At 34.9% G+C, this 16,860-nt stretch overlaps 1 protein-coding gene across 1 annotated transcript in view; it reads left to right on the forward strand.

The window, feature by feature from the left end:
* CNTN6 (contactin 6) overlaps positions 1–16,860 on the forward strand; it is a 273,814-nt gene that overhangs the window by 185,607 nt on the left and 71,347 nt on the right. The window contains 2 exon segments of the mRNA XM_027587787.1: positions 12,842–13,026; positions 16,663–16,799. Of these exon segments, the coding sequence (XP_027443588.1) occupies positions 12,842–13,026; positions 16,663–16,799 (322 nt within the window).

Below are 16,860 nucleotides of genomic sequence, written 5' to 3' on the forward strand. Positions count from 1 at the left end.
CATCGGGCTCCCTGCTCGGCGGGAAGCCTGCTTCTCCCTCTCCCACTCCCCTGCTTGTGTTCCCTCTCGCTATGTCTCTGTCAAATAAATAAATAAAATCTTCAAAAAAAATTATCTTTTAATATATGAATTCATGTGTAGAGGCAGTTAGCCCCAATTCTATAAATGTTTTCCTAAAAGAAGGCTTGAAAATTTTCAGTAAAATGTTTAAGAGATTTTATCTGGGGAATGGAATTATAGACATCTTTCCCATTTAGAGTCTCTGTAATTACTAACAATTCAACAACAGGTGAGTTTTATCTTTACATATTAAAAATCTAAAAAAATTCAAAAGTTAACCTTCTTAAAATCCAGGCAGTTTTTTTAATGAGAAGCAGTAAGTGTTTCCAAAAATCGATCAGGGCCACTGAGGACCATACCCTTCACAGCTTTGTATGAGATGATGGCAATATCTACCATTTACAAAAATCTGGGATAGATGATTAGAGACAGAACAGAAAGCATAGTTTCAGTCACAGCAACTCACGTGGTCAGTTGCTGCATTAGGCAGGCAGGGAGTCTAGAGAGTGAGGTGTAGGGAAAGCTGACTAGAATGTTTACTCATAGAATTTAACCATCTTAGACCACCATAAAGTAGTGTGAGTATAGAATAATGAAGACAAAACTTCAGATACCTGCTTGAACCTTAATTGCTATGACTTTGGGGATATGTAACTCACTTTCTGTGTTGGGGTTTCAGAGCTGACATGATCACAGCTTTCAACTCTCGGCTTTTCTCATTTGTTTAACATGGCAGACTCTTAATTATCTAAGCTGCAAATTAATTGTATTGTAAAACACCCTGAGAAACCCTGTGTATAGGTGCTATGCAAATGTAGTGTGATTGACTGATAGATCTTAGTGTCTCCTGTTAGGAAAATACAGGCCTTTGCTCTTAGTGAAGAAATTAAACTGATATCCCTCATAACTCTTCTACTGCTCTTATAAACAACCACACACATTTTTCTTCTTCTTTTTTCCTTAACCATAGTTTAGTAATTTTGCTGTTAGTGCTCAGAAATGTAAATAAAATTCATAGCAGCACTGAATGTTCTATGTGTTCAGGAGCCTTCATACAGGACTGTATGTATTCACATACATCTTATTTATTTTTTTCTAATTTATGAAGGAAAAGATACCCAGTTTGGCTATTAATTTCAAGCAATAAATGTGAAGTTTCACCAAGATGCTTTTAGGTATTCCAGAACTCTCAGATGAAGAGAAGCTATCTAATATTCACTTTTTTTTTCTTACACATATGGACATCATTTCAGATTATGCCACAAAAAAGGTCACTGTGGTAATCGCAGGACAACAATAGTATTTTCAAATCAAACTAGATACATTCAGATCTTTTAGGTCTTTAACAATTAGCTTTAAATGAAACCAAAGAGGTACCTTAAACTTTTCCTATTTGGATGTCTTGTAAGTAATTTGGCTTTTTTTTTTTTTTCTCATTGAATTGAGTATCTGGATAGCAGAATATTTTTCTATGTATAGTTTTTTTCCCATTTGCTCCACATTGAAACGTAATCTTTAGGTGTTTGCTAATTGTTTTACGTGTTATCAGGTTACTATGTTGCTTGGCATAAACTGGTAAATTCTAAGGTAAACTCCATAGAATACCCCCCTCTGTTGACCATGCATGCAAATCTGAGAACTGACAAATATTCAAACCAATCGTTGAGACATTGAAAACATTAATCCTCAACAAACACAAATACACATGCCCTCCCTCTAGGACTGAATGACTTACTAGTGGATTCACTAACGTTTCAAGGCAACATTGTGTTCTGGAAAGAGCATAGACTTTGAATTGAAAAAGATCAGTATTTAAGTATTAAATTTTTCTGTCAATAGCTGGGCTACTTATCTGTAAAACAAAGGCAAAATTAGATAGATGATAGATGATAGTTTGATAGGTAGATAGTTACATAGATACATAGAGTAGAATTGTTGTAAGGACTGGAAATACTATTAAACTTACCTACTTACCTACCAAAGTATCTGGCCCATAAAAGGCAATCAATAAATATTAACAATTTTTTAAATTATGGTCATTGTCAGCACTGCTTTAACTGAGGAGGTAAAAAGGAACACAAAGGAAGGAGACAAGGGATCTCTTGTGTTATATTTTTGTGCTAACACAATCTTCAAGGACGTGCTCAGAATAATGGATTTACCATTTCAAAATTCTGTGGTTCATAATGTGTATAAGGATTACTGTCATCCCCTCAGTCACTCATTTGGCAAATTGAACACAAGTATTTATTAACTCAGCAAATATGCTTAGAATACCTTATTCAATCATTAATTCCTTTATTCCTTCATTTATTTAGTCAGCCAATCAGAAGGAATTCTCCAAGCGGCAGACACCAAACTAGGCGCTGGGGAAATAAAGATTATATACAGGCCATGGGAGCTTGCAGGCTACTGAAAATAGGTTGGATGCAACGACACATGATAACACATTTTTCTTGGGATCTACTCTTCCCTTACAAACTTTCAGTGAAGGAAGATTCAGTGATACTCACTCTGGGAGATTTACTGATTATCTTTTCCTCAGGGTGCCCTTTGTTAACCTGAGATTAGAAGGGGTCACTCTCAATTCCTTTGGCAGAGCTAATTCTAGGCTATTATTTAAGGGGTCCTTTGTATCTCTGAGAAATAGGAGAGTCTTGCTTCTCTTTTTCTCCTTTCACCAATACTTTCTTTTAATTAATAGACTTTTTAATAACAGTTTTAAAACAGAAAAAATAAGCAGATAGAACAGTGAAATCCCATATAACCCCACAGATATTCCCCTATTACTGACATTTTACATTAAGATGGTACATTTGTTTCAATTAATGAACAAATGTTTTTACTAGAGCCCATACTTCAAATTTCCTTGGTTTTTGTCTAAAGTACTTATTTTATTTTTTATTATTTATTTATTCCAGGATCCCATCTAGGCTCTTCTTGCCTGTAACAGTGTTTTCAACTTTCCTTGTTTACAATGACCTTGACAGTTCTGAGGAGTGCTGGTCAATGTCATTGTAGGATCACCCTCTGTTGGAATTTTTCTAGTATTTTCCTCATATTTAGATTGACGTTATGGGTTTGGGGGAAGAAGTACACAAAGGCAAAGTGCCATTTCACCACATCATATCAAGGTTACTACTCTAGCAAAATGATTTATGACTCCTGATTTGGCCCTTCATCACTCGGCTGAAGTAGTTTTTGTCAAGATGCTCCTCTGTAAAATTACTGACTTTTCTCTCTTTTCATACTGATTCTTTGGAAGGAGGTTAGTATGCACCCTCCTCACTTAATGAAAGGAATTATGCTTCACCTCCTTTAAGGTACTGAATCCTTATAATTTATTTGGCATTCCTCTGCAGGGGAGATTTGTCATTTGCCCCTCCCCATTTATTCATTTATTTATATCAATATTGATTAGTGGATATTTATTTTATACTTTGGGTTATAATCAAATACTACTATATTTGTTGTGCTGTTCACATTGTTTCTATATATTATTTTGTAAAATGTTTTTTTAAAAGATCTTAAAACCAAAAACTGTGAATGTATCTGCTGGTCCTTAAACAGTCTTCTTTACCTTCATTTGTGATGACAGGGGGACATTTGAATGTATGTTTTCAGCCGGCCTCCTACTTATTTTCCTTTTATTTTGTTTCCATTTTTTGTCGCCATGAATGATGATGTAATGAATACTCTTATGGCTGATTTTACCCATGCCCAGGAGAACTTCCTCATTATATTTTTAGAAAGTTGGAATTATTGGGTAAAAGGAATCTAAAAAGCTAAGTTTTCTGACATGTGTTACCAAATTCTCCTCAAGAATGCTTGTAAAGGGGCCACTTTCACAGATCAGGGACCCAGCCTACAAATTGGGCCTCTTTTGATTTTACATGCATACTCTGAATCCAGTGTCAAACATTCCTTTCATTTTTTTTTCCAAAGCCATAAATTGGAGTTTAGCAGTGCTGTTTCTAAAATTAAACTAATTTAAAGGCTCTAAAAATCATCCACAAAGAATATATATGCTTCTGGAAGCAACTCGTCATCCTTCCCATCCCAGTCTATCACCACCTTTCTCAGGAGACCTACATTTCTTACTTTTTAAATAATTGGCAATTGTATGAGAGACATTTCAAATCCAAGGTGGTACTGAGCTGAAGGAAAAGAAGTTACTTGCTTCCTTTTTTCCAGCTGACCTTGAAACCCACCTCTAAATCCTTTATCAGAATCTGGAGGCATCTCAGTATATTAAAAAACAAGACAAAGGAACTCTATCCTTTCATCTTCTGAACCTTGGACAAAATGAACTCTATCCACTAGTTGTAAAACACATTAGTTCATTAGAGGAAGAATATATTTCTCAACACATCCTAATACATCCTAATAGGATAACTCATTTTATATCTGATTAACTCATGTAGGAGCAGCAAAGCATGATGGTTTAGAGCTCAGTCTCTATGAAAAGACAGACTTTGGTTCAAATACTTTTTTGTTTTAAGTTCACAGTGTGATATTGGGCATGTTTTCCAGCCTTTCCTAGACCCAGTCTCCTTATCTACAAAATATCAATAACCATAATCCTGTGTCTCATAGTATTGTTACATGGTTTTACTGAGGCACTTAACAGTGCTCAATACATATTAGATATATTAATGATAGAATGATTAAATATTAGCATACTATATGTAATATTTCCTTTACTTGTTTATCTGAAAGCGTATGGATATGAGCAGAGCTAATGTCAAGACCTATAAATTTGATGGAACACAGACCTCCAGAACCTCACATACCTTAACCAAATTATCATTTTCTTTACTTTAGAGCAGTGTCATGTTCATGTGATCAGAGAGGTATTTATTTAGGGTTAATATTATATATTGATAAAACATTATATTGTTTGTATTATATTGTTATATTGATAAAAATTATATATTGATAAAAATTGATATGGACAAGCTGTTAATTAACTGCTAAATGCACTGTCATTTACACCTTGGAATGGTGGTCTCCAGTTTATGGTTCATGTGCAAATTAGTGCTTATTTTACCTTAGTTAAAAGGAGTAGAAAATGGCAATAACATTCTTAAGGAATCTTTAGATAATAGGGCCTTCTTTTCCTGTGTGATAATAATCATGGTAATAAGGAAATTTAGCAAACCTTATTTTTGGTTCAAACTTTCTATTTCACCATGGGTTCTCACTCCTATTTCCTTATTTGATCCTCTCAAGAAGCTTTTTGTACCCATCGTTATCTCTAGTTACAAAGAGAAAGCTGAGGCTCAGAGAAATTGGGCAATTTGCATTCAATCATACAGAAACCTGCCTGTGTCCTTTTACCCTACTTACAAGCACCATTCTGCTACCATTGCTATTATGACTGAACCAATTTTAGCTTCTCAATTGGCTGCAGCAACTGTGGTGACAAATATACCAGATTAATACATGCGCACCATAAGTTTTTTCCCTGAGAGAAACCTGGTGTAGATACTGACCGGTAGAACAGGATCATGACTACATTTAGATCACTCAGAAAAAAATGTTTCCCCTTTTCTGTAACAGTGAGATTGCTCTTCTGCAGAACTCATGAATGTATCCACATTGTATCCCCATAGGACAATCTTACATTCCAAGCTCTTTGTATGAATATTTCAAGTTGGGGAAATGAAAGCAGCTAGCCGAACAGTCTTAAAATTTAACAAAGGCACTCTTTGCTGGTTTTGTTATTCTGCTTCACTGTCTTCCATTAAAAATGGCCACTGATAGGATTTTCTGAAATGAGGTTCAATTTAAGAATAATCCCAAATATGAGCATCTTAGGAAACTGGTTCTCTGTAGCAGTTTCTAGTTAAAAACTTAGTATGACCTGGATTTAAGCTGTGGATAATGAGGTTTAAGAAATCCAAGGGAGAAATATAAGCTTTCTCAAATAGCACTAGTAATGAAAATTCTATTTATGGGCTAATAGTATAGAATTGAAGCACAGTTTCTACTAGTGTGTGAAGAGCTTTAATTTAACTTCCAATTCAGGTTGGAACTAGGCCAGATGGTTAACAAATGTGTACTCTGTCTTCAGATAAAATTAATAGGATGCTCACTCCCGAAAAGCATAATGACGAGAGAAAATAGAGTAAAAGTCCTTATTTATGGCAATGCTTATTTAAGAAGCATGAAACCAGGGGGTGGAGGAACAAAGAGAGAGAAAACATTGCCATTGTTATCTGGTAGTATTTCACAACTGTGAGGACCCACATTCCAGGAAAACTTGATTTAACAAATAGTAACAAAATCAGAAAGAGGTTTTTGCAACACTCCTTTTGAAATGCAATGCAAGGCTCCTGGGTGCATCTCCTATGGTCTGAGGAAAACTTTGAATAAGAAAGTTACTTTGGATTGGTTTTCTTTATTGAGATTTATATCCAAGCTCTATTCTACATTGTATTTGGGAAGACAGAAAAAGGGGGGGCTGTAGGGAGGAATTGGAGCTAAAAGCGAAATGTTGCCAGAAATGGCTGATATTTGCAGTTAGGACCATTTATTTTAATGATAGCACCATTTATTTTGACTTCCCTTCTAAAACAGCACAGTTTCAAGAGATTTTTCAAGAGATTTAACAATAATCTCCATTCTGAAGTCCCCTCGAAGATCCCCCTTGCTCCATGACATTCTTCATGTGTTAATATATTAACTGTGCATTTTCGATAGACCACTTATTTTAAACTAAAATGAGCTGCCAGCAAATATTGCATCCCTATCGTCATCAACATGGCCAAACGAGGTAGATCCTGAAAAGAATGCTGCAGGCCCAGTAGAAGAAGTAGTCTACTGGTGTTTATAATTGAATGGGTGGTAACTCAAAGAACTGGAAGGTAAATCACAATAAATTAGCCTGTACTGGAACTCTAAGTGGAGGAGACTTGGCAGGTAATAACTTAGCAGAAAGTACCTGTCTAAATGTGAATACCTTTCCAAAAAGGTAATTAGAACTGTTCACAGCTGCCAGCTGAGTATTTAACTCAGATGACATATGGAAGCCATCTGTCACAATGCCTGGTACGTAGTAAGCACTCAATTAATGATTATTAATATTCATAAAAATGCTCAGGTGTGTTATATAGGATTTTTTTTTTTTCTCTTTGGAGAACTCTGTATAATTCCTTTCCTCCCTACCACCATGGTCCTAGATGATTAACCAGGTTGAAAAACAAAGATACCTCACAGCAGAACATGTAGTATCTCACCTGAGAGAGCTCTGCTGTCATGATGAGGAACTGAGCATGACCACTATGATCAGGGGTAATATCATCTTAGCAGTCAATCTGTAAAGCAGGGAGAAGAAGAAATTTACTTCTAGAGACATATGGGGATGTTTGTGTACCCATTTCATTCTCAGTGTAGAGATCTAATTTTAACTGACAGACGATTCATTAATCAATTTATGTTGAACACATAATCATATGGAGTCCTTAACAGAGAACAGAAAACAAATAAATATCAGCTAGGATTTTTGCTTTTGAAATAATAACAATAACATAGTAATGATTTTAAATTATTTTATTAATTTATCATTTACACTCCAAGGTAGTGTTTAATGGGTGCTAGACAGCATGTTGCACATGGATTGTATCATTTAATCCTCACAATAATCCTGTGAATTATGTATTATTATTAATCCCTGTTCTATAAATGAGAAAATTCATGCCTATAAAGGTGGAACAAAATATAGCTGATAAGAGCTACATTCTGCTCTGTAAAGCATAAATAGTATTCTGATAGTTTTATTATTGTAATTGTAATTATTACTTACATAGGATGGCATGCCTTAGAAAAATGAACTTGCATTTAAAAACTAAAGCTGATTGGGGCACCTGGGTGGATCAGTCGGTTGACTCTTGGTTTGGCTCAGGTCATGATCTCATGGGTCATAGGATGGAGCCCCACATCAAGCTCCGCCTTAAGCAGGGAGTCTGCTTGAAGATACTCTCCCTCTGCCCCTCCCCCCACTCATGTACTTGCTCTCTCTCTCTCTCTCTCAAATAAATAAATAAAAATCTTTAAAAACTGAAGCTCATTACTAAAATAATTTCATCTTTTGTAGATTCCAGTTCTTCCCACCCACTGTCCATTTGGGATGCCTTCAGAAAAGACAGAGGGTGTGAAATCTAAAGCAGTTCATTTAGTATCTTCATAAGAAGTTTCAGGACAAAATGGAAAGTTTTCATTAAAATGCAGATGCATTTTTATGTAATCTGTGTTTTGCATTTATTCTGTCTGTATATATCACATTACCAGTGATAATCAGGAGGATCATGGCATTCATATTTAGCAGTGACATAACAAATCTGAAAAAAAATCTCAGCATTTAATTAGTAACTGTGAATTCTTATAAGACTGCTTGATTTATCTCCTATTAGTAATTTTAACATCAAATGTAGTCACAAAATACATTTGATAAGACTTCTATTTTTTTTTAAACTTTCAAATTGTGTGAGTGATTTTTTTTGATAGTTTAGTTGCCCTGAAAATTCTAGTATATAGAGTACAAAATGTAGTATCCAGAGGGAATCCGCCATATTGTATAATTCACTCACATAGATAGCATTTAGACCCAGACATTCAGAACTATTTGTCGAGTCTTTTTTTTTTTTTTTGGTGGGAGGATTGGTTTGAAAGCAGTGGGAAAACAACTCAAACAAGCTTAAGTCAAAACAGAAAAAGCAAAGGATGTATGGACTTACAGAAATGTTCAAGAGAGATTTGGGGGTGGTGGGCATCAGGCATGACTTGGTCTAGGCATGTGAAGAATTCCAGGTTTCTTTCCTTTGTGTTAACTTTGGCTTGCAAAGATACTCCATTTGGTGGAAAATTATTGCCTAGAAGTTCCAAGTTTCTATTACACTGTCTGAGCAAACCACAGTGAAGAAAGATCCTCCCTTCAACAGTTCTTCCAAATGTAGTCCCAGAATTGAGTGTAGTTATTTCTTCCAGGTTGCCTTGGTTCCCATAGTTGACAAATCACAGTGAGTATAGTGCACCTGCTTCAAATGGCAAGACCTGAATCTTGTGCTCTCTCCTGAAGCCTGAGGTGTAGTCTTCCCAATTCAAATCAGATGAGTTATGGCCAAATCAGATGAGGTAAAGATAGGAAGCACTGGTTTTTTTAAAAGGAAAATCAAAATACAGACAAAAAACAAACATGGGTACACTGAAGACTGAGAGTTCAGTACTCTAATTCTTATACCCTTCTTCAAAATTGAAAGTTCTTAGGTTAGAAGCCAGTACACTGTCTTACAACCTTCTTCATAATTAAATGGTTTATGGAAGAAGACTTATCACTCCAACACCAAATGAGGTAAGAAAAAAAAATCTAGTGGATGTTCTTTTTTAATTGAGAAACTTACCTGTCTCTGTTCAGCCTTGTGTCTTTTCAACATTTCTTGCCTTTTGCTGTTATTCTGGTGTAATTCAGACCTTGCATTCCACAGTCGTGGCTTTCCACAAGGATTCTACTGCTCAGTTTTGCTCTGGTATCCCACTGATGTTTAATACCACAGAATACCATTTCTATGTCTGTCTAATGGCTCCATGAACATACCATACTGAGAATTATTTAAGGGTTCCTTACCGTTGATATTGTAATTAAAGTAGAAAAAGGGCCAGAGCATATTGGGAATTCTGATGAATGGGTTTTCCAAGAAGCAGACCTTGAAGGGGTGATTTTTTGCAAGTGAGTTGATAGACGCGTTCTTAGGAACAACCCGTAAGAGAATGGAGAAGTAGGTCAGAGACCAGAGAGCGGCCAAGCAGGGGACGGTATCATGCAAAATTCAGAAGAATTTAAATTCGCCTCAGTCCTGTCGGGGAGCTCTGGAGAGAGTGCAGATCACACCCTAGAGAGGTCCCGCCGTCAGCGGCAAGGAGCTGGGCTGTTTGTACCTCAGCACCCACTCAGTCGTCGATTAAGAAGAGCTGCCCTCCCAGGGTGTCTCTGTGCCTAGCTCCTTCCACCTCCTTCTTTGTGAAGGTAAAGTTAGCCACAACAGCTTGAGGGGAGTTGTCAACAAAGAGATACAGATACTAACTGTCCAGGGTAATAGCACTTCAGAATCTGGGGCGGCTAAGCGATCAGAAGGCACACAGGTAGAGAGAGAACTGACGTCTTCTGCTGCATTACTTCTACTGGAAAGGTGTATCTCTGTACCTCTGTATCTCTATAGGATATACCATTCATCCATTTGGGGAAAAAAAGCTTATCCAGAAAGACTTCATTGTTATCACTGAGTTCTTTGGGGGAAGGTCGGAATAGTTGGGATGGGTGGGACTTGTTCTTTTTGCCCCCACTTAATTTAGACACTTAAAATGGACATCTACACTTATAAGACCACAAATACTAAAGCTACCAGAAGATTATCTTATAAGAGCTGTGGAGTCTGTGTTGCCTTATGATTAAGTACATAGCTTTTGAGGCAAGGAAACTTGGAAATAGATCCTAGCCCGGCTACCTTTACTTGTAGGAAAAGTGAATGAAATTATCTGTGCATGTTGTACACACATATAATACAGAGCACATAGTTTTTTGTTTAATATGCAGTAGTTTTTTGTTGTGATATTATTACAATTATTATTATTAAATCAGACTGACTCAGATGTAGATATTTATTGATGTTAAAAATGGACTTGTCTTCATAATCAAAATAAAGAACTATGATATAACTATGGGAAATATACTCAGTCTTTACTGATTTATTTATTTTTTTTGTCTGAATCCCTTAGGTTAAAAGCTTTTTGTAGTTGGTTACTTTGCATGTATTTGTCATAAATCTCAGAGATACACTGTCATAAAAAACAACAAAGGATCATGAATGTAGACAAGTATCAGAGCCTCTGTTTTTCTCTTTGTAAATAAATTTTCTTAGAAATTTTTATTACACAGGTAATGCATGCTTTTGTAGGAAAATACAGATAAGCAGAAAGAATAAAATTAAAGGCATTACTATTCTTACTACTCACAGATAATAACTCTTACTATCTTCACATATGCACTATATATATTTTAAAAATTTGGATGATAAGGATATACTATGAAATTCACCAGACTTGGTGAAGATCTTTCTATGTGAACAAATTTTCTCCTAAAACTTCATTTTTATTTATATAGTTTTGTATTCCGTAATATGAACTAATAAGAAAACCAGTTATCTGAGGTTAATTGTTGGCAGGAATATGCCATTCTACTAAAATGTCTACCTAAATTTGTGGTAAGTGGCAAGGCTTTTTAAAAGGACAAAAACTAAAGTTTATCATAATAATGATTTTATTTTGTGTTTAACAAAATTCAAGTTACATTTGTAACCATATACTAATTCTGAGAAAAATAGACAAATCACACAGTGGTTGGAGGATATGTTTTCTGACAAATATATGTGAGCACATGTATGACTGTATTGTGTATATTTTTGATTCGCACAAAAGGATCATCATTATTTGCCAATAAAAAAATTCCTTGGACTTCATCAGTTTTGCTTTATTTGAAGCCTCTACTGAGTCACCATCACCAATATTCTGCAGTTTACTGCTCAAACTCCACAGATCATTGTCAACCGCTTTGCCTTTGACTGGATAGTTCCTGCATTATTTTTGTTGACTTGAAGAAATCCTGTATCTTTGACAAAGTTTACAATCTGGCTTTGCAAAATGATTCACTTTTATTATTATTATTAATTTAAAATATATTTAGAATAGAAATATTTAAATCATCTGGAAATCTATAAGGGAGTGAAGAATGTCTTGACAGTAGGAAAGGAAAGATGTTCATGTAAATAGATTGGGGATTGATATTACAAATGATTGATTTATTAGGAAATACTTTCCTGCTGTAACTTTAAATATAGCCTGCATTTCTTTATATCTGAGAAAGAAGCAAGGTCTTTCTCACCATGAATTTCTAAATTCGTCCCTTATTGTTAGCACTTAGATTCAGATATTTTAAGTATATTTTTGCTACTTTAACAGATACTCATATTAGACTAAAGGTATTAGATATAAAAATTAAGCTAAACCTATAAATAAAGGAACTCCACAAATTCTAACAGGAATAGGGCACAAAGTAAAACTATCTTTTATAGGGTTTTGTTGTTATTTTTGTTTTGGATAAGGTAAAAATGAGTACATTCTTTTGAAAATCAAGGAACCTATACTCCCAATTATATAGGTCTGTTACATAGAACTGGTCCCTCTTGATAATCTAGATCACCCATCACATATGTCTTCAGTTATCTGTTAGTACCAATTTAACTATAGAAGAATCTGTATTTTTGTCTTAGAATCTATAAATATAGAAAAAGCTGGTCTACTCTTAAGTGTCACATGCTTACAAAGAATTTCCTGACCACCATATTTACATTGATAAAATCTTGTTCCTATTTCTGCACCGTTTCCTTTGTTTCATTTACTGCAATTTACAAATGTATTATTTTTTATTATTTATTTATTGTATGTTTCTCCACTGGTCTTTAAGCAACCTGAGGGCAGAAAACATGTCTATTTTATTCATCGATTTATTCCCTGATTATAGCACCATGACTTGCCATGGCAGGCACTTAATAAAATGTTATAAATTGCTGGTTGAGTGAATGGTGAATGATTGCATGATCTGAAAACTAGTCACAATATAATAGATGGAAAATATTTCCTTGAGAATTATTCTTAAGGACACTCTTATTTTATCCTGGTGTCATAAAGACTAAATCGTCTTCTATTCTAATGAGGTATAACTGTTTAGTCCAGTCCCTGATATTAGTTGGAGGAGGTTGGATGGAAACCCGTTGCCAGGGAAAGTCAAGTACAGCAAATCCCAAGCTATTCTTGAAATCCCGAACTTTCAACAGGAAGATGAAGGCTTCTATGAGTGCATTGCAGGCAACCTTCGAGGAAGAAATCTTGCAAAGGGTCAACTCATTTTCTATGGTAAGCTAATAGAATTTCAAAAAGTACATGAAATATTTGGTAATATCCTTCATAGTAAGTAGTGAAAGTCATTAGCATGTTGTGGAAGTGTCATAGGAGAAATAAAGAAGACACATGTCTAGTTAGGATGTTTAATACAGTGATGGACAGGTGGGAATGGCCATTTTTAAAATATAGCTTTAATTCCATCATGGTCTTTGCATGCTATTGTTTATTATAATTGCCTTGAAAGTATCAGCAGTGTCACGTTAAAGCTATAAAAGTTTAAAACACAAAGTACCACAGAATCCAATACATTTCCCACAAAACGTGCAGCAACAGCCCATGACAATCTTAATTATAATTCTAAGTAGAATTCACAAAAGAAGGAGAAAATGACAGGAGAAACATAATACTGAATGGTAGTTTTCAGTATCTGTTTCTATTTTCCAGATTTTATCCTATTCATATGTAGATAATAGAAAAATAAAGTCATTACTTCACTTAAAATATATGTTTGTCTCAATTACCAGAATCTCAAATGAAAGCATATATTATATAAAAATTGTCTTCATGTCTTCTTTTATCCAGGCCAAAATACACACTTGCATAAATTTGCTTCTTTTTTTACATCAAACAAACCATAAAATACACCCCAGAATTACCAGAATGTTTGGTGCTTTTAAGATATTCTTAACTTCTTTGTTAAATTTAATATATCCATACTGGAGAACTTTTTAAGACTGTATTTATACATGACCAAAAATACTTTTCTATGTAACATGTTTCTGTGTGACATGTTTATAATCAATGATAAAGTAATTGGAGAAAATATATATTTTTTTCATAACTGGAAAAGTCTATGGTATTGTAATTACCTCATAGGAATGGCAATTGAGTATCCTATGGGGAGAACATATTGTGCCTTTGTTATTTTATTTTCCATTTCCTTTAGAATTTCCTATTTTAACCTTGAATGAAAAGTACTATTTTATATATAGAATATGATGTCCTACTGATTATTCCTCTACAGTTGTCGCTATACACACACACACACACACACACACACACACACACGCGCGCGCGCATACGTATTTTTAAAGAACAGTTTTTTGAATCTAACATCCATTGTAAATAAAATAGTAAGGATGTGACTGGAAGTATTTTAGTGGCACCAAAGTATTAAAAGCTTTGGCTTGTTTTTAATAGTTACTCAATTTTTCTATTAAATAGGTAAACGTGCATCTAAATGATTATCAGAAAATGAGAGTATCTTTAAACCAGAAATCAATAATAAAGTGCCTTCTCCCACAACTCTACAGAAACTGTTAACTTACACAACAGATTTTACAAATATTAATTCATGTAATTGGTAACAATAAGAGGTAGGAATACATGTCATTAGCCATTTAATGAGTCCAAATGGCCTTTGTGGAGTAATAATGAATAATTGGTCAATAAGACAAATATTATGCTTCTTGTTCACCTATTAATTTATTTGTCATTGTGCTCCCAAAGGAGCAATTAATTGACTCAATTACCTGAGAATTGCATAAGACCTGAAATTTTTAAGAAAAGAATCAGTTTTATTATATTGCTGTGTTTAAGTTATAATTCAGAACCCTATCCCTCTATATTGTGTCTTGATAACCTCCAAAAGAAATTTTTAAAGCATTAATGTCATTATAGAAATGAAACTTATTCAGAGAAGTTAAGTGACTTTCCATAACCCTTCAATGGGGAAAAAATAAAATCTAAAATCCATGCCCATAGAGTTGACCTGAAATCCTAAGTCCTTTCTTTCAAGCATTTACTATGTAGTTGAAGATTTAAAACTTTGGTCTTCAGAATCCAAAACATCCAGAGAATTTACATATTAAAGAAATAAATGTGTTTTAAAGGTATAATTACTGTATTAAACAACAACCCATATATATTTCAAACTTTTATAAGCTATATGAATTTTATGTATGAATTCCTTCTCCCAGGTCAAACATATGTTAAGACAATTTCTAAACAATCATCTACAAATTATAAAATTTTGTTAATATTCAGAAACATGGTTCAATTTCACCCACGCATCCACTTCTTCTTAGTCTTACCTTGATTTGTCCCTTAAACCTATCAGGAGCATGTTCTATAACTGGAAGTTGTCCTGATTTCCACAGATGGTAATCCCAGGCTTAGTTTTTATACAGTGAGACATCATGATTCCTTCTTCTCAGTGGCCAGCTCCCTAAAGGACCTTTTATCTTAGTGGAAGCAAATGTTGCAGTGGGAAAACCCGGAAAGTTGGCTGTACTTGTATAACGTTTCAAAGACTCCCAGTCCCACTTCTTATTTCAGCCACTGCTACAGTGAACAACTCTATGTTTTGTAGGTGTAACCTGACAGAGTCTCATCTCAGGTACCACACGAAGTCCATCTTGTTTCCCCCTCCAGGTTTCTTTGTTCTCAAGAGCTTACTCAGTACTTAAGCACGCACAACCTGGATGTGCTAATACATACTGCCTATACCACCCTTGAATGAGTGTGGGCAGGAAGCAGTGAACAAATGCTTCCTCTTCCTTTCCCTGGGTAGGCAGTTGTAAAGACCCCTTAGAGCTTCACAGAAGCAAGAGTAACAGTGGCCCATCTTGGTGGCCAACTCAATAACTGATCCTTGCATTGCCTCTTTCCTTCCCTGGTGACTATTCCTTTTCCTGACACCTTACCTGTGGGTTGGCATTCCCAAACAACCAACCTGAACACAACCCCTTGACTTAGGCTCTGCTTTCAGGGTTCAAATTTTGGCTTCTGTATTTTTTGATTATGTCTTCTTGAGCAGGTTACCTAACACCTCTGCAAAAATCCTCTACAAATCATTGGAGGGAGAATTAACTGCAATTAGATATATAAAACATCTAGCCTGTAATAGTTTGCAGTTCTAAAGGAAATTTCATCTACTTTTACATATCTGAGGACAGACCTAAATAAAAGAAAGGGGTTAAATGACACAGCTTAGCAGCCCCATATCATCTTTATGGAAGAAATATTAGTTTTAAAACATTTAATCTATACCCCACCTGTTTCTGTCAAGGGTAGTAAGGATAATACCACCTTACACCAAAATAACACTTTAATATAAATGCCTCAGTACTCATTGCCTGTCAAAGGTTTTATCTAGGGTAAAAAAAATTGGATTGTAATCCTACTAAAATGTGATAAGGCTCATATTTGAATTGTAATTATGTCTGATATAGATATACTTATTTTTAGAACAGTTCAGACCAAATATAATCAAGGGTCTTTTGCCTGCAGTGGGTTCAGATTCGGTATACATTTTCTAACTTGACTTATACACTAATATTTACCATGAAATTATTCTCTGGCCTTGTTTTGCATTTGGACATCTTTCCACAGCTCCCAAGTTGCTGTAAAGGTACATCAAAATGACAAGTGGCAAATACTTATCTTATGCCAAAGGACCACTGATATTTATATCAAGATTTCCCTTGCTCCACATTGAGACTTCTGCATTTCCCTTCCCCCAAATCATGTGTTTGCAGCATTGTTGGACCCAGTAGGCCTTGTCCTTCTGCTTTGTACAGACCTTGGAATTTTGCACAATATTTTGGATAATTGCCAAGTAGTTGTTCTTGTCTATTTTTGAAACAGCCCCACCAGAATGGGAACAAAAAATCCAAAATACATACCTGTCTATCTATGACAGTTTGTTTTGGGAATGCAAAGCTAGTGGAAAGCCAAATCCTTGGTACACCTGGTTAAAGAATGGTGAACGCCTCAATCCAGAGGTAAGTATCTATGTTGATATTAAAAGTTCACCTATTCTCCTAGGGAAATTTTGTTACTACT

Source organism: Zalophus californianus, chromosome 1 (assembly GCF_009762305.2).
Source record: "Zalophus californianus isolate mZalCal1 chromosome 1, mZalCal1.pri.v2, whole genome shotgun sequence".
Taxonomy (NCBI): domain Eukaryota; kingdom Metazoa; phylum Chordata; class Mammalia; order Carnivora; family Otariidae; genus Zalophus; species Zalophus californianus.